This window comes from Hylobates moloch, unplaced genomic scaffold (genome assembly GCF_009828535.3).
Source record: "Hylobates moloch isolate HMO894 unplaced genomic scaffold, HMol_V3 SCAFFOLD_20, whole genome shotgun sequence".
NCBI classification, from domain to species: Eukaryota; Metazoa; Chordata; class Mammalia; order Primates; family Hylobatidae; genus Hylobates; species Hylobates moloch.
Genome location: NW_026652295.1, coordinates 23,737,608 through 23,761,935, shown reverse-complemented (window position 1 = coordinate 23,761,935; position 24,328 = coordinate 23,737,608). Strand labels below are relative to the sequence as shown.

Here is a 24,328-nt window from a genome sequence, read left to right as displayed (position 1 = left end):
CTCAAGTGATCTTCTCGCCTCGGCCTCCAAAAGTCCTGGGATTACAGGCGTGAGCCACTGTGTCCAGCCCTCTGCAACTGTTTTAAATGGTGCTTGTTAGCACCTTGTTTGTCAATCAATTCATCATCAACAAAAGCATTAATTTATTTGATTTAAAAACTTTTTTTTCTGTACCACAGATGGGGTCTTGCTGTGTTGCCCAGGCTGGTCTCAAACTCCTGGGCTCAAGCGATCCACCTGCCTCAGCCCCCCAAAGTGCTGGGATTACAAGCATGAGCCACTGCACCTGGCCAAAAGCATTAATTTAGTGGTTAAGTTATTTTAACAATGAAATGATCTCCTTACACTTGGTCAAATATGTTCACATACAAGGAACTTTCAGTTTACTAAATAATCACAACAATAAAGGATTATTTCATGGAATTTTTGTAATGCTCTGATGTTCTTGGAGATATATTCTTACAGATTTCTTTTGTAATCTAGTAACATCAGAAGGATATAAGCAGATAGCTGTTATAGTGATTTAAATATTGTAACTTCACATGGTAAAAGCTGGTATACCATGACAATTTTATAAAGAGAATGTTAGGAATTCCTCTGATTTTAAAATTCAACCAAAACTAAGCCCCCAAAATAAATAAATAAATAAAAACAAAACAAAACAACAACAACATACAAAACTAAGCCCAAGTATATGAAAGTGACTATTTTCTGGAAGTTTGGATGAAGGCTTTTTAAAAAAATCATACTCCTTAATTCCAAAGGGCATTGCATTTCCTTGGCACAGTTTCCTGACAGTCCTTCCTCTCACGGCCTCTGTGCATTCAGCTCTAGTGCAGGAGATGGGGAGGTGAATTCTGTCTTTACTGATCGTTCACTTGTGTGTAATGGCTCTTCTTGGCCACCTCACTGAAAGATCCAAAAGGCCTCCTGCTGGGCTTGTAGCTACACAAGCACAGCCAGCCACAGGGGCATCCCTAGGGCCATTACTGGCCAGCACTGAGCCTCCAAAGTGCAGAGAACAGCAGCAGATCCACTGGAGTGTCTGTCCCTCCCACCAGGTATCACAGCCTTAAACAACTGCTCTTGCCTTTTCCCTTTGTTCTGCCGTTTGTTCTGATTTCGGCTCACTGCAACCTCTGCCTCCTGGGTTCAAGCGTTTCTCCTGCCTCAGCCTCCAGAGTAGCTGGGATTATAGGCATCTGCCACCATACCCAGCTAATTTTTGTATTTTTAGTAGAGACAGGGTTTCACCATCTTGGCCAGGCTGGTCTCGAACTCCTGACCTCAGGTGATCCACCCGCCTTGGCCTCCCAAAGTGCTGGGATTACAGGCGTGAGCCACCATGCCCGGCCTGCCATTTGTTCTTTATGTGGCAATAAGAACTAGAATAAACAAATGACTTTTGGTCTTTCCAGCCCCAGTAGTGACACTTGAACCTTTGACTCGGTTTATCCAGCTCTATAACTGGTGGCTCTTGGAATCTCATCTAGGAGCGTCTACTAAATATGTTGGACACTTGATTTGGCCCACTACCAGGTGCCTGTGTGGCTATGGTAGAAATATAGTCTATTTCACGCAAGCTTGTCTTTGATCAGGTAACACATTGAAATGAGTTGAGCAGATCAGAAAGTGGCCTGTGCCATTGGCTGGAGGGGCTTGGCTGGACATGAATTTCCTCTCTACTCTCAGGCAAGCCCGGGTTTTGTGTATAAGACAAGAAGCTTCATGAGTATACTTCTCATCCTTTCAGGTTATGTAGTCCAGAAATGCTTAGAGGCCTTGATTTGTCCATTTTTATTTTATTTTTCCCCTTGAAGAATGAGACTGAATCACAGTAACAATACAACCTGAGAAGAGAATATTCACAACAGTCACGCAGGGTGGAAAAGTCAGTGAGAGAAAGTTAACGGACTGGGCTCTAGAAAGGAAAGAAGCAGACGACAGCTTTAACCCTAGTGCTCAGTGCATACCATGGTGGGCCCCTTCACTTCCCTAAGGTGGGTCCCTTCACTTCCCTAAGGGCAATGACCTCAGCTGACCTCAACCAGGATGGGCACGGTGACCTCGTGGTGGGCGCACCAGGCTATAGCCGCCCCGGCCACATCCACATCGGGCGCGTGTACCTCATCTACGGCAATGACCTGGGCCTGCCGCCCGTTGACCTGGACCTGGACAAGGAGGCCCACAGGGTCCTTGAAGGCTTCCAGGTGAGACACCATGTCATCCTTTCTCTTCTAGTGGCCAGTAGCTACTGCTTGCATTTTGTGGCAGATTGTCCAGGATGAGTAACTAATAACAAGAATAATTAACAAACAGCTGGTGGTGTACATTTGTGAAGCACTTTTTATTTTTAAAAGCATGTTTACATCATTTATTTTATTCTATCATTAGTCTAATACCTTCCAAAAACACACATGCTATTAAGAACTGCTTTGAGTAGCCAGTTGGGATGTGATTTCTAGATAATATAATTGATAATATAAAACCTCTTTATTCACACACCCCCATATGAAATGTATGTATTTATAAAACTTTGTATTTTATTTTAATTAATTAATTTATTTATTTGAGATGGAGTCTCTTGCTCTGTCACCCAGGCTGGCGTGCAGTGGCACAATCTCTGCTCACTGCAACCTCTGCCTCTCGGGTTCAAGTAATTCTCCTGCCTCAGCCTCCCGAGTAGCTGATACTACAGGTGCATACCACCACGCCCGGCTAATTTTTTTATTTTTAGTAGAGATGCAGTTTTGCCATGTTGGCCAGGCTGGTCTCAAACTCCTGACCTCAGGTAATCTACCCACCTTGGCCTCCCAAAGTGCTGGGATTACAGGCGTGAGCCACTGCACCTGTCCAGAATTTTAGATTCACAGAAAAGGTATAAAGACAGTACAAAGAGTTCCTGTGTACTGTTTACTCATTTTCCCGTACGTTAACATCTTACATAATTATGGCATACTTGTCAAAAATTAAGAATAAAAACAACACTGGTACATCACTATTAACTAAACGCCAGACTTTCTTTAGATTTCCTTCTTTTGTCCTAAGTGGTTATTCATCACCTGAAAAAACCCGCAGTGACTACAAACGTTCCTCTTGGAGTCCAAGCATTAATTCTTCCTGAGAGCGCTAGGGTCCTGGAAAGTTTTTCTAACATCAGAGGCTTTAGTTTTTGTAACAGCAATAAGGGAGGGGGGGTGGGGGGGGGCAGGGTAGACAGAGCCCTGCTACTAGTCACCAACGAGTGTGGGGCTTTTGGTGACACTGGCCTGGCACTGCATTCTCTGTCAAGTGCTAGCGGGAGGAACCCTAGACTTCCGGTCAGATCGTCGTGGTTCTTGTTCCAGGCAAGCCACTTACCCTTTCGCTGTGAAGTTAATCCTGTGAAGAGAAAATAAGATGGCACACCTAAACATGCTTGCTTTTTTTTTTTTTTTTTTTTGAGATAGACTGTCACTCTGTTGCCCAGAGTGGAGTGCAGTGGCATGATCTTGGCTCACTGCAACCTCTGCCTTCTGGTTTAAGTTATTCTGCCATCTCAGCGTCACAAGTAACTAGGACTACAGGCATGCACTGCCATGCCCAGCTAATTTTTGTATTTTTAGTAGAGATGGGGTTTCACCATATTGGTAAGGCTGGTCTCGAACTTGACCTCAGGTGATCCATCTGCCTCAGCCTCCCAAAGTGCTGGGATTATAGGTGTGAGCCACCACGCCCAGCCATGAACACGCTTTCAAAAATAAGAAGTACAATGATTTATGATCTAGTTTAGGCTCTGATGAAAGGAGCTCTGAATCCAACATGTACAAATAAGGTGACTGGCCAGTGTGTAAGGTCACATTTGGACAGCATTTTTCAGAGCCTTCTGCCACCGCATGAAAAATTTCCAAAATAAATCTATCTAATCCTGTTGCTTCTTACTTCTCTACAAAGCCTTTCCCTGTTGTGTAAAGTATAAACCTTTGGGCACATATAGACAGGGAATAAGAGAGGCAGCTGCTTCCTGTGGCTGCTAAACTCTCTCAAAGACCACTTGGGTGAGAAAGGAAGTGGCTCCTTGCCCTCCTCCCCTAGTGACCTTTGATAATTTCAAAGATGGCAAGATAAAGGCATGGATGAAGGATGGGAATCCTGCCCTCAGGCCCTGACTGCAATGAGCATCTCCGTGTCCTCATTGATACAATGAAGGTTTATGATAGGTAACTCGAGGCCTGGCCTGCTCTAAAATTCTGTGCTCCTCTCGGAATGACTGGCTGGCCCGTAGGAGGGCTGGATGGTGCAGCTGATAGTGATAAAATGAACCAGTCCTCAGCTGGCAGAGCCCTGAGTTATTGGTTCCCACCCTGCCCTAGAGTGTTTTGTGTCCCCAAGCAACCTTATCTTGTTTATCAAGTTTCTGCCTTATAGAAAGGGGCAGTGCTTATAGAGGCCACTGCACACGGGTGTGGAGAGATTACCTAATAAATAATGGACGTGGGTCCTTCCGCATGTGTGTTATGTGGCAAGCACCACTGTGTGAAAGGCCATTCATTGTTTCGTAAGTTGTGAAAGAATTGGAGAACCTGGCCGGGCGTGGTGGCTCATGCCTGTGATCCCAGCACCTTGGGAGGCCAAGGTGGGCAGATCCTGAGGTCAAGAGATTGAGACCAGCCTGACCAACGTGGTGAAACCCCATCTCTACTAAAAATACAAAATTAGCCAGACGTGGTGGCATATGCCTGTAATCCCAACTACTCCGGAGGCTGAGGCAGGAGAATCGCTTGAACCCAGGAGGCGGAGGTTGCGGTGAGCCAAGATCATGCCATTGCACTCTAGCCTGGGCAACAAGAGTGAAACTCCATCTCAAAAACAAACAAAAAAAAGAATTGGAAAACCCAATGAATTACTTTCAGGTCTAGGCTGATTCCAGACAATAGAATAAGAAAGATCTAGAAAGTCCACTTTGGAAAAAAAAGTCTCTGAAGAGATTGAGTTTTCCATCTGTGAACTGTTAAAGTGAGGATGCTAACAGTTCCTACCTTAATCCATTTGAAGTGCTTAGAACAATGTCTACAGCAACATCATCCTGCAGGACGTTCTGCACTGATAGGAATGTTCTGCAGCTGTGCTGTCCAGTGCGGGAGACATAAAACACACGCTTTGAACATTTGAAATGTGGCTATTGCAACTGAGAAACTGAATTTTATTTATTTATTCTGTTTGTTTGTTTTGAGATGGAGTTTTGCTTTTGTTGCCCAGGCTGCAGTGCAGTGGCATGATCTCGGCTCACTGCAACCTCCACCTCCCAGGCGATTCTCCTGCCTCAGCCTCCTGAGTAGCTGGTATTACAGGCGTGTGCCACCACACCTGGCTAATTTTTGTATTTAGTAGACATGTGGTTTCGCCATGTTGGCCAGGCTGGTCTCAAACTCCTCAGGTGATCCGCTGGCCTCGGCCTCCCAAAGTGCTGGGATTATAGGCATAAGCCACTGCGCCAGGGCAGAAACTGAATTTTTGATTCTATTTAATGTTAATTACTTTAAATTTAAATGTAACAGCCCTATTTGGCTAGGGGCTACCACCTTGGTCAGCATGGCTCTAGAACATCCCGAGTATTCAACAAATGTTAGCTATTGGTGCTGATGTTATATGATTATTATTTTAGAAACTTTCTTTTTGTTGTTGTTTTTTTGAGATGGAGTCTTGCTCTGTTGCCCAGGCTGGAGTGCAGTGGCACGATCTTGGCTCACTGCGACCTCTGCCCCCCAGGTTCAAGTGATTCTCCTGCCTCAGCCTCCAGAGTAGCTGGGATTACAGGCATGTGCCACCATACCAGGCTAATTTTTGTATTTTTAGTACAGATGGGGTTTCACTATGTTGGCCAGGCTAGTCTCGAACTCCTGACCTCAGGTGATCCACCTGCCTTGGCTTCCCAAAGTGCTGGGATTACAAGCATGAGCCACTGTGCCCGGCCTATTTTAGATACTTTCGAAGATAAGTTTTGTGCTTAATGTGGGTCAGAACATACACGAGGCTATTTTCTACAAATCTAGAACTCGTAAGAACCGACCTTCTACTTTCTGGCATCTCTGCTTCCCCTCAAGGCAGACAGATATGCTGAAAATATACTTAGGGCAGAGCTCCCTAACTGATGTGTTGCCGATATGTTACAGCTTGCTGCACCTTCGGCTTTTGGGTGGCGGGGGGCGGGGGTGGTCCCAGGCCTCTGTACTCCCTGGGAGTCAGGAGTGCTCCTTCCGAGGCTGTGGCTCAGCCCAGGGGAAGTAAACTTGTGCCTCTTCAGCCCTCAGGTCGGTTTGGCTCGGCCTTGGCTGTGTTGGACTTTAACATGGACGGCGTGCCTGACCTGGCCGTGGGAGCTCCCTCTGTGGGCTCCGAGCAGCTCACCTACAAAGTAAGGCTGCTGCTGGGGTAGGGTTGGAGGAGAACGGGGTGGCAGGGAGGGGACTCTGAGGGAGGCCAACACTGGGGTGAGCCCCTGGAGCAAAGCAGACAGCCAGTGTGTGAGACAGAGCATTTGTGAGCAGATAATCTCAGGCCCCTATGGGGTTCTTGCTGTGACCTTCAGTTACCTTGTAGCACCTGCTGCTGCCTCCCTGGCCTTATTTTGGCCTTATGGTTTCCCAATTCCACCAGGTACTTTGCTTTTTTTTTCGTCCCCCACCATCCTGAATGCCAGTGAAGGGAGACAGAAATCCCAGCTCATCTGTAGTTTCTGGTTATCACAACAGCGAGGTGACTTCCCTGGACCTGTCCTCAAATGCTGGATCCCTGCCTGTTGCCTCCTTTCTTACTGAGGCAGAGATCCTGGACCCTGGCCCACAGGGCTTGCTTCCCACAGATGCTTCTTACCATAGCAGGGACCACGCATCCGGGTGCCATGTGTGACCGGTGGAGGTCGAGGGCCCTCCCTTGCCGGCTGCCCTCCGCAGGCTCACCTCTTGCCCCTTCCTCCTCACATTCCATTTATAGACACGCCAGCGATCTGTCACGTCCTAAACTCATCAGGCTGTCTCACTTTGTGACCTTTGCTCATACAGTTTCCTCTGCTTGAAAAGCTTTTTCTCCCCTGTCTTTCTTTAGGAGTGACGTGTCACTTCTTGCAGAAACTATTACGTAACTCCTGGGCGAGGCTGATCCTTCTTTGTCCCCACATAGCATCCTGTGCTTGTACCTGTTATATCCCCTTCTTCCCTGGGTGTCATAATGACCTGCGTGCCAGCCTTTCAGGAGGAAAGAGATTGGTCTTATTTGTCATTGTGTAACTAGTACCTGGCTTATGATGGAAAAGAAGTGCTTGTAGAATGAATGGGGTTGGAGACAGGCAAGTTACAAGAGGAACTGATTGGTAACAGAATAAAATATCACAGCGTGTATCCTCAGGCAGACGAGTGGTACCGATGTGGTATGTTGGCATTCAGATGTGCCATGGGTACAACAGGCTGTGGCCCGGGGGCTTCATGGAAGAGCCTGAAACTGTGCTGATCCTTGAAGTGGGCAAGGAGTTGAGTAAGTCATTCTGCAAGCACACTGCACAATTGTGTGCGGAGGATCTTGAGTAAAACATCAGGGAGGCAAAGGTATAAATGACATCATTTCTGCATTGCGGACTCATAGTCTGATGGAAGTGACAGACTTTAAAAAAATTCCTTTCAGCCCAGCAGCAATGCATAGGTTGGATTTCTGTCTGTCATTAAGCTCCCAATCATTGGGAGTGGTGATAATTTGACAAAGTCTCACTTTAATTAAAAAGATTTTTTTTCGTGGACACGGGCTCTCACTATGTTGTCCAGGCTGGTCTTGAACTCCTGGCCTCAAGCAATGTTCCCACTTGGGCCTCCCAAAGCACTAGGATTATAGGCATCAGCCACCATACCTGGACCCAGAGTCAGTCCTTTTTGCCTTGCTGTTATTTAAGGTTCTTGGGTCACCACCAGAGGCTCATGTCTATCTGCTGTTTGTCCTTATCTAGGGTGCCGTGTATGTCTACTTTGGTTCCAAACAAGGAAGAGTGTCTTCTTCCCCTAACATCACCATCTCTTGCCAGGTATGTTTACCACTTTAGCCAGGTGCAGAAACCTAGAACTCGCTGTATCCTAACTGCCACCAGGGCTGGGTAAAATGTGCTTTCCTGGTTTCTTCTTAAGGACATCTACTGTAACTTGGGCTGGACTCTCTTGGCTGCAGATGTGAATGGAGACAGTGAGCCCGATCTGGTCATTGGCTCCCCTTTTGCACCAGGTGGAGGGAAGCAGAAGGGAATTGTGGCTGCGTTTTATTCTGGCCCCAGCCTGAGCGACAAAGGTAGTGCCTGAGGGGGAATGGGTGGAGACCATGGCTGCTCTGTGTGTCTACGATAACTTATCCTGCATAGGGGTTTATGTCCCTTTTCCTTATTCCATATCATTTCACCAACATTTTCTAACAGTCTGTTACTCTTAAAGATGTTCTGGCAAGTGATGTGCATAGATTCACTGAAAATACAAAAGGTGACCCGCAATTTCTAGGTAGAGAGCCAAAGAGGGCAAATAGACTATTCCCATAGTGTCTCCATGTAAAATAGAAACACTGAGGAGGCTTTGCACGAAAGGCATCTCAGTGGTGCTCTCGACTGTCCATAGCCGTGTTGTTGTTGCTGTTGTTGTTGTTGTTGTTTTTGAGACAGAGTCTCCCTGTGTCACCCAGGCTGGAGTGCAGTAGCATAATCTTGGCTCACTGCAACCTCCACCTCCCAGGTTCAAGCAATTCTGTCTCAGCCTCCTGAGTAGCTGGGACTACAGGTGGGGACTACAGGCGCACGCCACCATGCCTGGCTAATTTTTGTATTTTTAGTAGAGACGGGGTTTCATCATATTAGTCAGGCTGGTCTTGAACTCCTGACTTCCGGTGATCCACCCACGTCGGCGTCCCAAAGTGCTGGGATTACAGGTGTGAGCCACCGCACCTGGCCCAGAGCATTTTTAAATAGCATCCTCTGCTCCACAGAAGTGAGCTCTAGAAATGTATTTCTCATATGAATTGTGAGATTCAATGACGTTGGGGTCCTGGGATCAGCATGGGGACATATAAGACCTCTGGCAAAAACTCAGCAAAATGAACCCACTTCTATTAGGCTACGAAAAGGACCCTTTCTTTTCATCCCAGTTGTCCTCTCACTTAAAGTATTAGTAAAAAGGACGAGTTGTCTTCTTTAGAAAAACTGAACGTGGAGGCAGCCAACTGGACGGTGAGAGGCGAGGAAGACTTCTCCTGGTTTGGATATTCCCTTCACGGTGTCACTGTGGACAACAGAACCTTGCTGTTGGTTGGGAGCCCGACCTGGAAGAATGCCAGCAGGTGAGGCTGATGCTGGGGCCTGGGAACCATGAACATAGGGGCAGGTACCTGCTGCTGTGGAGTGCACTGAGCCTGAGGCTTAGGGAAAAGGGCTAGGAAATGCTTGACTTTTGAAGGAAAAGTCAAGGCTCTGGGCAAGGTTGCAAATTCTCCTCCTTAGAAATTTAAAAATGCAATAGACAAGTGTATTATTTTCTCACAGTTCTGGAAGCTAGAAGTCCAAGATGAAGTTTGAGGTCAGAAGGTTGGTTTCTCCTGAGGCCTCTCTCCTTGGCTTGCAGATGGCTGTCTTCCCTGTGTGTGTGTCTGTGCCCCATTCCTCACTTCTGCTTTTTCTTTTGGGAGGAGGGGGTGAGGGTTCACTCTGTTGCAAAGAGCAAAGGGCAGTGGTAACTCACTGCAGCCTTGAACTCATAGGCTCAAGGGATCCTCCTGCCTCAGCCTCCTGAATAGCTGGGACTACAAGTCATGTGTGCCCATGTCTAACTAATATATATATTTTTTAATTTAAACACATGTTTGTAGGGATGGGTTTTTGCAGTGTTGCCCAGGCTCGTCTCAAACTGGCCCTCAAGTGATCCTCCTGCCTCTCCTCTTCTTTGAAAGACACCAGTAGTATTGGATCAAGATCCACTCAAATGACCTCATCTTAACCTAATCACCTCTTTAAAGACTGTCTTCAGATAGTCACATTCAAAGATGCTGGGGGTTAGGACTTCAGTGTAGGGATGGGGGGACCACCACTGAGCCCATAATAGTAGGTACCCCTATATCTCTATCCCAGAGAGCCTGCTGGGAGGCCTTTCAGTTGGGAGGCAGGATGGTGGGTGTGGCACCTGGAGAGCCTGGATGTTGCGATTAACTCCAATAGTCCCCACACTTCCAGGCCTAGGGTCACAGAGACAGACAGCCTGCTGGGAGGCCTGGATGGGGGGAGGTGCATTTCCTTTCCTTGCACCTGAGTACCTGACCAGCTGTCAGTCTTGTGCCCTGGCAGCTAAGCCCAGTGTGCTTCATTCTAGGCTGGGCCATTTGTTACACATCCGAGATGAGAAAAAGAGCCTTGGGAGGGTGTATGGCTACTTCCCACCAAACGGCCAAAGCTGGTTTACCATTTCTGGAGACAAGGTATGACAAGCCCTCCCCCCACGGGAGAATGGACACTCCAAGGAAGCTTTCTCACCTATGCAATATTGATTTATTGTATATCACAGGCAATGGGGAAACTGGGTACTTCCCTGTCCAGTGGCCACGTACTGATGAATGGGACTCTGACACAAGTGCTGCTGGTTGGAGCCCCGACGCACGGTAGGTCACGCACCGTGAAACTTTGCTTCCTTTCAGTCATGTGGCTCCTTGTACACGTCGTATTGGAGGAAAGTGATGAGATCTGGAGCTGAACAGATCTAGGTTTCAATATTTCCTTTTTTCATTAATAGCATTCTATGTAACTTTGGGGAAGTTACTTAACCTCTCAGAACTTTTGTATCACCATCTACAAAACTGAAATTATAAATATCTATTTCAGGCCGGGTGCGGTGGCTCACACCTGTAATCCCAGCACTTTGGGAGGCCAAGGTGAGAGGATCACTTGAGGTCAGGAGTTGGAGACCAGCCTGGCCAACATGGTGAAACTTTGCCTCTACTAAAAATACAAAAATTAGCCAGGTGTGGTGGTGCACCCCTGTAATCCCAGCTACTTGAGAGGCTGAGGCAGGAGAATCGCTTGAATCTGGGAGGCGGAAGTTGCAGTAAGCCAAGATCACACCACTGCACTCCAGCCTGGGCAACAGAGCAAGACTTCATCTCAAAAATAAAATAAGATAAAATAAAATCTCCGTTTCAAAGCTTTGTTGAAAATGACATATGAAAGTAACTTAGTGTATTTTAAAGCCCCTATCCCGTGGAACTTGGAACTAGAGAAAAATTGTATAAGTCAGTTCACTAGGAATAGGTCCACTACGAGGACCTATCTTTTATTTTTCTTTTTTGAGACAGTCTTGCTGTGTCACCCAGGCTGGAGTGCAGCGGTGTGATGATGGCTTATGGCAGCCTTGACCTCCTGAGCAAAGTGATCTTTGCACCTCAGCCTCCTGAGTAGCTGCGACTATAGGCAGTCAGCCACCACATTATCTAATTTTTTATGTTTTGTAGAGACAGGGTCTCAACATGTTGGCCAGGCTGGTCTCTAACTCCTGGGCTCAAGTAATCCTCCCACCTCAGTCTCCCAAAGTGCTGGGATTACAGGCCTGAGCCACTGCGCCCAGCCCTAAAGACATATTTTACTAAACCATTATTTTGTTTACTTTATGGGAAAGATAGTCTTTAAAAAAACAACAACAACAAGAACTGTTTCCTCCCAGATTATAAAGGTGAATTATGCTTATTGTGGAAACTTGTGAAAATACAAGGAAATATGTAGAAGAAAAAAAAAATCACCCCTTACCCAGATATTTAAAAACTGAAGCTTATACTATATATGATATTGTCATGCCTAATTTTTTGACTTATTTTATATCTTAAGCACATTCTCATGGTAGTAAATATTCTTCTAAAACATGATTTTTGATATCTGCATTGCATTTTTTTAATGCCAACATTTACTAACATCATCCTGTTGCTGGAATTGTAGGCTTGTTTCCAGTTTTACATGATTGTGAATAAGGAATTATTGAACCCTCCTGTACCTAATCTTTGACTGACTTTCTGATTCGTTTTTTGGATAGATTCCTGGAGATGGAATTCCTGGAGTAGTGGTTCTAATCTTTATAAAAGCTCTTGTTATATATCATCAAACTGTTTTTCAGAAAGATTGTTGTTTCATGCAATATGGGAAAGATTTGAATAATAAGCAGAAGTGGGTCAGGCAGGCGGGGTGCAGTGGCTCACGCCTGTAATCCTAGCACTTTGGGAGGCAGAGGTGGGTGGATCAGTTGAGGTCAGGAGTTAGAGACCAGCCTGGCCAACATGGTGAAACCCCGTCTCTACTGAAAATACAAAAATTAGCCAGGCATAGTGGCACACGCATGTAATCCCAGCTACTCCGGAGCCTGAGCCACAACAATTGCTTGAACCCTGGAGGCAGAGGTTGCAGTGAGCCAAGATGACGCCACTGCACTCCAGCCTGGGTGACAGAGTGAGACCCAGTCTCAGAAAAAAAAAAAAAAAAAAAGAAGTGGATTAGGCAAAGGAATGGCTAAATTTCTCATTAAATTGAAGACACAGCATTATAACAAAAAGAAGTGCTGACTTAGCTTTGGAATCATGTTGGAGGCCGAAAGAATGAGGGTCATGATAACTCAGTATACCACTGGAGGCTATTTGAGTAAGCAGCAAAACTGTTTCTCATAAATGCAGAATGTCGGCAAACTGACAAACTGCGTCTGCCACCCAGAAGGAAAGCTGAGGGCAGTCACGCCACAAGTGCAGTGGTTCTTGCGATTAGGCACATCTGAAGCCTGTTAATAATAATATGAACCTGTGATCAATTAAGCAGCTGACCAATCGTTACCTCTTCCTCCCTGCTCTTGCTAACCAATAAATGGGAAGGGCTGTGGAAGCTCGGGAGCTAGCTGCCTTTGCTCACTAGAAGCAGGGAGCTCTCTTCTTCCTCAGTTCCCCTTCCTTTAAAACAGTTTCTTTTGCTTTAAGTTTTCATTTCTATGTTCATCCTCCTTCGTTCAGTCTTGTAATGATGGTCTCAAGCAGTAACAGTAGTAATTGCTGTAATGACAGTCTCAAGTAGTAACCATAGCGGTCAGCCACAGAATCATTTTTGCTTTTCAGAGTCTAGGGAATGATTTCTAAGCTCTTGCAACACACATTATTAACTTTATTTTCTTCACCACTCTTTCTGCCCAAGTGTTGTGAATTAGAGTTTCTCAAACTTTCTTGGTTTTGGTGCCCTTACTCTCTTGATAATTTTTTTTCCTATGATAAAGTACAATATAAAATAGAAGGTCAGGCATGGTGGGTCATGCCTGTAATCGCAGCACTTTGGGAGGCTAAGGCAGGAGGATCGCTGGAGCCCAAGAGTTCAAGACCAGCCTGGGCAACACAGTGAGACCCCGTCTCTACAAAAAATTTTAAAAATTGGGCCAGGCGCGGTGGCTTATGCCTGTAATCCTAGCACTTTGGGAGGCTGAGGCAGGTGGATCATGAGGTTAGGTGATCGAGACCATCCTGGCTAACATGGTGAAACCCCGTCTCTACTAAAAACACAAAAAATTAGCCAGGCGTGGTGGTGGGCACCTGTAATCCCAGCTACTTAGGAGGCTGAGGCAGGAGAATGGCTTGAACCCCGGAGCCAGAGCTTGCAGTGAGCTGAGATTGCACCACTGCACTCCAGCCTGGGTGACAGAGCGAGACTCCATCTCAAAAAAAAAAAAATTAGCTGGATGTGGTGGCATGCACCTCTGGTCCTAGCTACTCAGGAGATTAAGGTGGGAAGATTGCTTGAGCCCAAGAATTTGAGGCTAGCCTGGACAATATAGGGAGACCCCATCTCTACAGAAAAAAAAAAGCTAGGCATGGTGATGGGCACATGTAGTTCCATCTACTCAGGAGGCTGAGGTGGGAAGATCACTTGAGCCCAGGAGTTCAAGGCTACAGTGAGCTATGATCGTACCACTGCACTCCAGCCTGGGCAACAGAGTGAGACCCCATTTTTAAAAAAATAAAAATAGAAAATAAGTTTAATTATAACTTTTATGTATGTATATAATATGCTAATTTATAACATGTATATAAAGTATACTAATATATAAATGTATATATGTATACATTATATATAATGTGTCTATATGTATATATAATATATGAATGTATATATAACTGTATATATTATATATGAATATAAATTAATGTCACAATCAGGTTATTGTTATTGATATATTTCACCCACATTGTTCAGATTTTCCCATTTTTACTTGTATTTTACTTGTATTTCACCCACACAGTTTGTGGGGCCCAGTTCCAAATAAAAATGCAGGGTCCCTTGTTAAAACATTGTTGACAATTTCAAGTCAGAGATAGGACAACATGAAGACAGGCATAGGTCCTTTTGAAATGCAGTGCCTGTGTGACCACATGGGCACATGCCCTGCATTTATGTCCTAACCACTTAGCTTCTCTTGGCACTGTACAGCTTTTCAAGTCTTGGAATCAGGTTAGACACAACTTCCCTCATTTCCTAATCCACAGCAATTTTTGCATAGTACCTGCTTTTTATCACAACCATCCCTGAATACGCAGCTTTGCAAAGATGTGGCATCACTGAAAGGAATGCAGGGCTCTCATGTCGTAACTGTGACCAGCCTCCACCTAGTAGTTCATGTGGCGTCAGATGTCACTGTTATCTTTGAAATGTCAAAATATCTACAGCATCTTTGTGAGTTCACTGAAGCACTTCAGTGTGCAGTTTGGGAATCACAGCTGTAAGGCACAGATTAATCTAAATTTGAGATTTTTGATATACTTTTTTTTTTTTTTTTTTTGAAACAGCGCTCTCTTGCCCAGGCTGGAGTGTAGTGGTGTGATCTCAAGTTCACTGCAGCCTCTGCCTCCCAGGTTCAAGCAGTTCTCCTGCCTCAGTCTCCTGAGTAGCTGGGACTACAGGCATGCACCACCATGACCAGCTTTTTTTTTTTGTATTTTTAGTACAGATGGGGTTTCACCATGTTGGCCAGGCTGGTTTCAAACTCCTGATCTCAGGTGATCCGCCTGCCTTGGCCTCCCAAAGTGCTGGGATTACAGGCATGAGCCACTGCGCCCAGTCACTACACCATTTTATATCAGGGACTTGAACATCCGTGGATTTTGGTATCTGTGAGAGGCCCTGGAACCAATGCCTCGTGGATACTGAGGGATGGCTGTGTTATTTATAGTAGTAAAAAGCTAGAAATAGCCTAAGTGTGAAAAGAATCAGAGTTAACATTTTATAATCCACAAAATCTCCATTTTGTTTAAAATGTGTCTTTATAGATGTCTGCCTACCTACCTACCTATCTCACTTTCCAGAAAGAAATATATATAGTATATACATTTTCTTCTTTATGCTTTTTTTTAATAGATGGAGTCTTGCTATGTTGTCCAGGCTGGCTATGAACTTCTGGGCTCAAGTGATCCTCCAGTCTCAGGTTCACAAGTAGCTGGGACCACAGGCATGTGCCACCACTCCTGGATTATGCTTCTTATTTTTTTTTTTTGAGTATTTTTCACACTTTTGATAATGATCAAATAGAAAAGAACTTCTTGACATCTTCATAGTTTTAACTATTTTGCAGTAATCCTGAAAGCTGGTGACATTTAGTAACTTATAGTTGATAATTTTTCTTTTTCTTTTTAAGCCATAGGGTCTTGCTCTCTTGCCCAGGCTGGAGTTCAATGGTGTGATCACAGCTCACTGTAACCTTGAACTCCTGAGGTCAAGCGATCCTCCCACCTCAGCCTCTTGAGTAGCTCAGACTACAGGCACATGCCACCACACCCTACTTTTTGTAGTGATGGAGTCTGACTGCATTACCCAGGCTGGTCTTGAACTCATGAGCTCAAGTGATCCTCCTGCCTCAGCCTTCCAAAGTGCTGGGATTATAGGCATGAGCCACCATGCCTGGCAGGTTTATAGTTTTTCTGAGACACAAATATGAACCACATTACAAGATGATATCCTCTTTCCTGTGGTTTTCAAGAGAGTAGAGTTGGTGCGAGGCACCTGTGTTTCACAATAGCTCTTTTGTTTTCTGCTCCCTGCACTGGATGAAAAGTTCCACATGAGAAGTAAAACACGTGTGCATGTTTAAAAAATACCCACCACCCCCGCATCCCAAACACAACGCTAGGGACTAGTGCTCGTGGCAGAAATGAAGGTAATGTGGAGGTCTAAAAGATAATGGTACTTAATTAGAGGGTTTAAGCATTACAGAAGGAATTCTATGTTAACTAGAAGGTATAAACATTACAGAAGGAATTCTGTGTTATAGTGGCATTCTTGAATTTGAGAATTCATAAAGGCCTCTGCATGTAGCCCTTTTAAAAGCCAAAGTTCTTCAAAATTATTTTCAGTCCCGAAATAATACAGAAATGCCTACATTACCGTGAGTTTTTTCTCCTTAATTGTCTAAATGTGTATGATAATCCATTGTTTAATTTGCATGATTGAGAAGATGAGGTGTTTTGAATGACTGAAATTTCCAAGTGTCTAGATTCTTCTGTTTTAATTCTGAAGAACTAAAAAAACACTTTGATGAAATTATTTTAAATTATATACTTCTCTTCTTTAACAGACTGTGATGCATGTTAGAGATTTGGGAGTATTGATTAATTACAATTCTTCCTCATCCTTGTGCATTTCAAATCATTTCTGAAATAGATTCATGAATCATTCAGAGGGATATCAAAATATGTACTTTTGAAGAGCTGACATAGTTGGATTAGAGAACACAGTCTCAATGGGCAGCCCTATTCAGGCTTTCTAATTCTTGCTCCAAAAGCTAGACCTTGGGGTGACTTCTCTGAGATTCTTCCACATGCAGTGGGGCCAGTGTTCATCCTGTGGGCGGCAGAGCCAGAGGGAGAAGCCTCAGGTACCCTCTTGCCATGGAAGGACTGAAGCAGGGAGTACACAGAGAGCTGGAAGTGTTACCGTATTTCTGGGCGCTCCAGGGAGCTCATGGTTCCTTTAGGAGGCACGAAAAGAAAGGGAATGTAGCCGGGCGTGATGGCTCGCACCTGTAATCCCAGCACTTTTGGGAGACTGAGGCAGGCAGATCATGAGGTCAGGAGATCAAGACCATCCTGGCTAACACAGTGAAACCCCGTCTCTACTAAAAATACAAAAAATTAGCCGGGCGTGGTGGCACACGCCTGTAGTCCCAGCTACTTGGGAGGCTGAGGCAGGAGAATTGCTGGAACCCTGGAGGCGGAGGTTGCAGTGAGCCGAGATCGTGCCACTGCACTCTGGCCTGGGCGACAGAGCGAGACTCCATCTCAATTAAAAAAAAAAAAAAAAAAAAAAAAAAAATTTCTCTCATTCTAACTTTTCTTGATATTTGGGGCTTTCGCTCTGAATATTAACTATTGTACTGGCACATTGTTCTCTTAGGAGACATTGTGTTAGGTCAGGCTGTTTACCCTGTATCAGAAAACTCCAGATTGCTGAGCTTTTAAAATACTGTTTCTTATTCCTACTCTTTTCTAGCTGTTATATCTGACTATTGTTGCTGACTCTACTTTGAGCCCTCAGTGGCTTCTAGTGGACAGTTTCCCATAAACAAGGCATAAGTTTGTCCGAAAAAACAGGTCAAATTAGTCAGCTCAGTTTTACACACAAAACTCAGTGGACGCTGACGTAAGATTGTATCCACGCACTGACACTTTGCCAGTGTACGGCAAACTTCTCAGAGGGCCACCAGCCCCACCAACCAACCCACAGGTGCCGTTTATATTTCTGAAATCAAAGCTGTGTTCCAAATAATAAAGTTTATAGCGAAATTCCAACAACTAGCTTTGAGTTTGTTCAAAATTCATTAATTCAAAAAACACTTTATTAAATACTTGTACAGAACCAAGCACCATGCTAGGTACAGTGGATAGAGAGACAGAGACGTGACCCCATTGCTTGTGGAATGGACGCCTGATGCAGGAGACACAGAAGTGAATGCAGAGCGATGCTGCCCTGCCATGGGTATTCAGAAGGCACTGGGCACAGCTCATGTCCACTGTAAAATGCTTACCTGAACTCAGAGGTCCTGGAGTCAGTACACAATCGCTTGCCCATGTTTTGTGGGCCCCAGCTGTCTGCACTTCTTGTAGTTCTGCAGTGTTTGTGCCCAGAGCTAAAGTCCCACTGGACTCAGTGTTATTATGTATGGGAGCACATGGAAGCGGCCTCTGCTCTAGACCAGGGAGATTAGGAAAGGCTTCCCAGAGGAGGGGACACCTGAGCCAAATTCTGCAGGGTGAGCAGGAGTAGCCAGTAGAGATGTGGACAGGGGAGCACGAGGAGCATATGCTTCTATTCCAGGCAGAGAGCACATCATGTCCAAAAGCCCAAATTTAAGACACAGATTGGGCTGTGGTTTAAGTTCATTATGGTGAAGTGTGGGTGAAAGGGTTAATGGCGCTAGATCCCCAAGTGGGAGTCAGATTCTGTAAGGCCTTGTGAAGAGTTTAGACTCCATCTAGAGTCCACTTGCATTTGGATGTGTCAGTCATGGGGGTGACCTAGGCAGTTTGTGATATGAGAAAATAAAAAGGTGGTTGTGTGGAGACTGTATTATGGGGATAAGACTGGAAAAAAGAATACCTGCCTGAAGGGAAATCACTGAAGCTGTCTGGTGTTTGTGCCTTAGTGCCCAAGCTGGTTGTACCTCCTGACTGCTGGAGATGACCAGCATCGAAACCAACCATCCTGTAGGATCACGAGTGATCAGTGTCACTTGAGGATGGGATGCTATTCCGTGTTCTGTAATGCCTTCATTTTTGTGAGGCCAGCAGGAACTGTGGTTCATTTCAGATGACGTGTCTAAGATGGCATTCCTGACCGTGACCCTGCACCAAGGCGGAACCACTCGGATGTACGCGCTTACATCTGACGTGCAGCCTCTGCTGCTCAGCACCTTCAGCGGAGATCGCCGCTTCTCCCGATTTGGTGGCGTTCTGCACTTGAGTGACCTGGATGATGATGGCTTAGGTAAGAAAGGAACAGGACCCTTTGACAAGAATTGAGTCCCTTTGCCCAGTGGGTGGGTCCCCTAATTTGATCATCTGGGCTCTGCCCTTATAATTGACAGCCCAGTGGCCCAAGGACCTTTAGACAGATCTTGAATCAGGCAAGACCAGAGAGGGAGTTGCACTTCTTGAAGGTGGTAATATGAGAATCACCTGTAGTAATTGCTGTTGTAGAATGAAGTAGGAAACAAAAGCCTTTGCCTTTGCCAGGATGAATCACGGCAGACTAAAGGAGACACTAATATTTGCAGGAGGTTGGGTTAGGATCCAATAGTGGAAGAAGGAAAAGATGACAGTGAGGAGTCAAATACTTCCTTCTGTCGGTTTTTATTGTTTTCAGATGAAATCATCATGGCAGCCCCCCTGAGGATAGCAGATGTAACCTCTGGACTGATTGGGGGAGAAGATGGCCGAGTTTATGTATATAATGGCAAAGAGACCACCTTTGGTGACATGACTGGCAAATGCAAATCATGGATAACTCCATGTCCAGAAGAAAAGGTAAAGTGTTCTACAAAATTCTGTACCTTATTGGGAAAGGATCACTAATTGCTGATTCCTTGTTAACTCATGTCCACTATAAAATGCTTACCTGAATTCATACATCCTGGGGTCAGGACACCATCATCTGCCCGTGTTTTGTGGGCCCCAGCTGCCTGCTGTTCTTACAGTTCTGCAACATTTGTGCCCAGAGCTAAAGTCCCACTGGACTTGGTGTTATGTAGGTCCCTGGTCACACAGCCTGCCACTGCTTGGTTAGGCACCCACAGCACAGAAGAAAGAAAACAGGCCATGGCCATTGGAGTTCCTCTTTTTAAAATAGAGACGGGTTCCTGTCCCATTGCCCAGGCTGGAGTGCAGTGGTATGATCATGGCCCACTGCAGCATCAAACTCCCGGGCTCAGGTGATTCTCTTGTCTCAGCCTCCCGAGTAGCTAGGACTACAGGCATGTGCCACCACACCTGGCTAATCTTTTTATGTTTGGTAGAGATGGGGCCTCACTATGTTGCCCAGGCTGGTATTGAACTCTTGGGCTCAAGCAGTCCTTCCACCAGGCCTCCCAAAGTGCTGGGATTACAGGCATGAGCCACCATGCCCAGCCAGCCACTGGAGTTTCATTAAAACGTCCTCTCTGTTGCTTTTTGTTTCATTCCTTTCTTTATTCTTTTTTTGGGTGAGTTTCCTTAAGTTACATTTCCTGGGCCTAAAACATTTGGCCATTATTTAACTTTTTTTTTTTTTTTTTTTTTTTTTAGGGTTTGTCTCTTTTTCCCGGGGTGGGGTGTGTTGGCACGGTCTTGGCTCACTGCAACCTCCTCCTCCCAGGTTCAAGCCATTTTCCTGCTTCAGCCTCCCGAATAGTTGGGACTACAGGCATGTGCCACTATGCCCGGCTAATTTTTTGTATTTTTAGTAGAGACAGGGTTTCACCATGTTGGCCAGGCTGGGATTACAGCCCAAAGTGCTGGGGTTACAGGCATGAGCCACTGTACCCCACCTATTTTAAAAAATTTAAAATTACTTTTTAAATTGCAAAATTAGTGAAAGTTTACTATGAAAATTTTAGAAAATACAAAAATGTACAAAGAGAATTAAAAATTATCTACCTAAAATTCCACTCTGCAGAGCTAATACCTGTTTACCTTTAGAGCGGATCCTGCTGGTATTTTTCCTATGAATTTAATTACTACCATTTATTGTGCATTTAGTATGCATATGCTAAGAACTATGTATCTTTTTTTTTTTTTTTTTTTTGAGACGGAGTCTTGCTCTGTCGCCCAGGCTGGAGTGCAGTGGCGCAATCTCGGCTCACTGCAAGCTCCGCCTCCCGGGTTCCCGCCATTCTCCTGCCTCAGCCTCTCCGAGTAGCTGGGACTACAGGCGCCTGCCACCACGCCCGGCTAATTTTTTGTATTTTTTAGTAGAGACAGGGTTTCACTGTGGTCTCGATCTCCTGACCTCGTGATCCGCCCGCCTCGGCCTCCCAAAGTGCTGGGATTACAAGCGTGAGCCACCGCGCCCGGCAACTATGTATCATTTAATCCCCATAAAAGCTATGAAATTGGCTGGGCCTGGTGGCTCACGCCTGTAATCCCAGCACTTTGGGAGGCTGAGGCGGGCAGATCACGAGGTCAGGAGATTGAGACCATCCTAGCTAACACGGTGAAACCCTGTCTCTACTAAAAATACAAAAAATTAGCAGGGCTTGGTGGCGGGCGCCTGTAGTCTCAGCTACTTGGGAGGCTGAGGCAGGAGAATGGCATGAACCCGGGAGGCGGAGCTTGCAGTGAGTCGAGATGATGCCACTGCACTCCAACCCGGGCAACAGAGCAAGACTCTGTCTCAAAAAAAAAAAAATGAAATTAATATTATGCCCATTTACAGATTAAAAAAATTAAAGATCTCAGCTGAGTGTGGTGGCTTACACCTGTGATCCCAGCACTTTGGGAGGCTGAGGCAGGAGGATCCCTTGAGCCCAGGAGTTCAGGACCAGCTTGGGCAACATAGGGAGACCCTGTCTTTTTTTTTTTATTTTTGTTTTTTGAGATGGAGTCTCACTCTGTTGCCCAGGCTGGAGTGCAGTGGCGCAATCTCGGATCACTGCAAGCTCTGCCTCCCAGGTTCACGCCATTCTCCTGCCTCAGCCTCCCAAGTAGCTGGGACTACAGGCACCCGCCACCACACCTGGCTAATTTTTTTGTATTTTTAGTAGAGATAGGGTTTCACTGTGTTAGCCAGGATGGTCTCGATCTCCTGACCTCGTGATCCGCCCAAGACCCTGTCTTAAAATACAAAAATTAAAGATCAGAGAGGAAGTTTATTCAAGGTTACACTGCCAGGAAGGACACGGCACAACAGGGATTTGAACCAAGATCTGATTCTAAAGCCTACCCTTAAGTATTACACTGTGTGTGTGCATATTTTGGCTAACAATTGTGATCCTATTGTGCATAATTTGTGCATAATTTTGTAACTTATTTTTTTTTTAAACGAAGTCCCACTGTGTCATTCAGGCTGGAGTGCAGTGGCATGATCTTGGCTCAGTACAACCTCCGCCTCCCAGGTTCAAGCGATTCTTCTGCCTCAGCTTCCTAAGTAGCTGGGACTACAGGTGCACACCACCATACCCGGCTAATTGTTGTATTTTTAGTAGAGACGGGGTTTCACTACGTTGGCCAACCCCTGACCTCCAGTGATCCGCCTGCCTCAGCCTCCCAAAGTGCTGGGATTATAGGTATGAGCCACTGTGCTGGGCCATAACTTGATTTTTCTTTCTATCTAACAATATACCGAGAACATTTTCTTATGCTATTCTGATATTCTTATATAATATGATATTTACTAGCTGATGAGTATTTTATCTACAGATAAACCATAGTTTATTTACCCATTATTTAAGTAACTATTGTTAGTCAATTATGCCATTTCCAATTTTCATTGTTTTAAATAATATGGTAAATAGTCACATAAACGTTTTTATATATCTGGTTATTTTTCTGACCTGTATTTCTATAAGTAGAATTTCTGGGGTCAAAGGGCATGCACATTTGTAAGGCTAATCAAGAAATGTAGAAATGAGGCTGGGTGTGGTGGCTCATGCCTGTAATCCCAGCACTTTGGGAGGCCGAGGTGGGCGGATCACCTGAGGTGAGGAGTTCGAGACCAGCCTGGCCAACATGGCGAAACCCCCTCTCTACTAAAAATACAAAAAAATTGGCCGGGTGTGGTGGTGGGCGCCTGTAATTCCATCAACTCGTGAGGCTGAGGCGGGAGACTTGCTTGAACCTGGGAGGCAGAAGTTGCAGTGAGCTGAGATCACACCACTGCACTCCAGCCTGGGCGACAGAGCAAGACTCCTTCTCAAAAAAAAAAAAAAAAAAATGTAGAAATGAGGGTATAAAGGTATAATTAAAATTGATTTTAAAAAGCCACACAAACAGTAATAACGTTGTCTCTCTCCTCAATTTTTTTCTTCAGGCCCAATATGTATTGATTTCTCCTGAAGTAAGTATCCCTTGAAAGAATGAAGAAAGAAAAATTACCAAAACAATGCCCCTTGGCTTATTTTAAATGGATAAAGTATTACACTATGTTCTCCAAAGCCCATTAACAGACGGCATGTTTTACAGGCCAGCTCAAGGTTTGAGAGCTCTCTGATCACTGTGAGGTCCAAGGCAAAGGTGAGCCCAAGGACTGCACTTCATTGATGTTTATGTTAGTACTAAGGGTGGGATTTGGTGGTCTCGCTTTTAGGTTTATTTCAGATTTTATTTTTATTTGAAAAGGAGAAGAACACACAAGAAGAAAGTAACATTCACATATAATCCCATCACTTCCTTGGTGGAAAGTTTCCCTTTTTACTCTTCCTATTTTATCCTCTACAGCAGGGGTTGGGGCCAAGTTGTCTGCCACCTAATTTTGTAAAGCCATGAACTAAAAATGTCAGCTCATGTTGAGATGGCTGAAAAGAAATCAAAACAGAATGTTTTGTAACATATGAAGTTTAAACAATGGTGCAGTTTCAGCGCCCACACAGTTGTAGTGGAACATAGCTGGGCTTGTCTGCTGTGGACTGCCCGTGGCTGCTGTCGCGCTGCAATGGCAGAACTGACTGGTTGTCTTGGAGACTGATGCCCCACAAAGCCTAAAGTATTATTATCTGGCCTGTTCCCCAAAATTGTTTGCTGGCCCTTGCCCTAGAAAATAACCATTATTAATATTTTGCTATTTTCTTCCAGACTTTCAGAGTTTTTTCTTTACTTATGTATTATTTTTATACAGAACCTTGCTCTGTCTCCTATGCTGGAGTACAGTGGTGCAAATTCAGCTCACTGCAACCTCCACCTCCCAGGTTCAAGTGATTTTCCTGCCTCAGCCTCCCAAGTAGCTGGGATTACAGGTGCCCACCACCACGCCCAGCTAATTTTTAAAAATTTTTTGTAGAGATGGGGTTTTGCCATGTTGTCAAGGCTGGTCTCAAACTCTTGGCCTCAAATGATCTGCCTGCCTCTGCCTTCCAAAGTGCTGGGATATAAGCATGCACCACTGCACCTGGCCCAGAGTTTTTCTATGACTTTAGAGACACACACACACACACACACACACACACATATATGTATATATATATTTTTTAAGACAGAGTCTGGCTCTTGTCACCTAGGCTGGAGTGCAATGGCGTGGTCTCGGCTCACTGCAACCTTTGTCTCCTGGACTCAAGTGATCTTCCAACCTCAGCCTCCTGAGTAGCTGAGACCACAGGTG

General features: G+C 45.1%; 1 protein-coding gene across 4 annotated transcripts in view; it reads left to right on the top strand.

The window, feature by feature from the left end:
* Positions 1 to 24,328, top strand: part of GPLD1 (glycosylphosphatidylinositol specific phospholipase D1) — a 94,085-nt gene that overhangs the window by 45,361 nt on the left and 24,396 nt on the right. For all 4 annotated transcript variants that reach the window (XR_004245686.2, XM_058432255.1, XM_032140718.2 and 1 more), the window contains 11 exons: positions 2,024 to 2,210; positions 6,284 to 6,394; positions 7,973 to 8,047; positions 8,148 to 8,304; positions 9,195 to 9,336; positions 10,359 to 10,464; positions 10,551 to 10,644; positions 18,851 to 19,027; positions 19,406 to 19,566; positions 23,045 to 23,071; positions 23,197 to 23,247. Coding sequence is in view for 3 of the 4 variants with exons in the window: in XM_058432255.1 (XP_058288238.1) it covers positions 2,024 to 2,210; positions 6,284 to 6,394; positions 7,973 to 8,047; positions 8,148 to 8,304; positions 9,195 to 9,336; positions 10,359 to 10,464; positions 10,551 to 10,644; positions 18,851 to 19,027; positions 19,406 to 19,566; positions 23,045 to 23,071; positions 23,197 to 23,247 (1,288 nt within the window). In the remaining variant the exon portion in view is untranslated. The remainder of the gene's footprint in view (positions 1 to 2,023; positions 2,211 to 6,283; positions 6,395 to 7,972; positions 8,048 to 8,147; positions 8,305 to 9,194; positions 9,337 to 10,358; positions 10,465 to 10,550; positions 10,645 to 18,850; positions 19,028 to 19,405; positions 19,567 to 23,044; positions 23,072 to 23,196; positions 23,248 to 24,328) is intronic.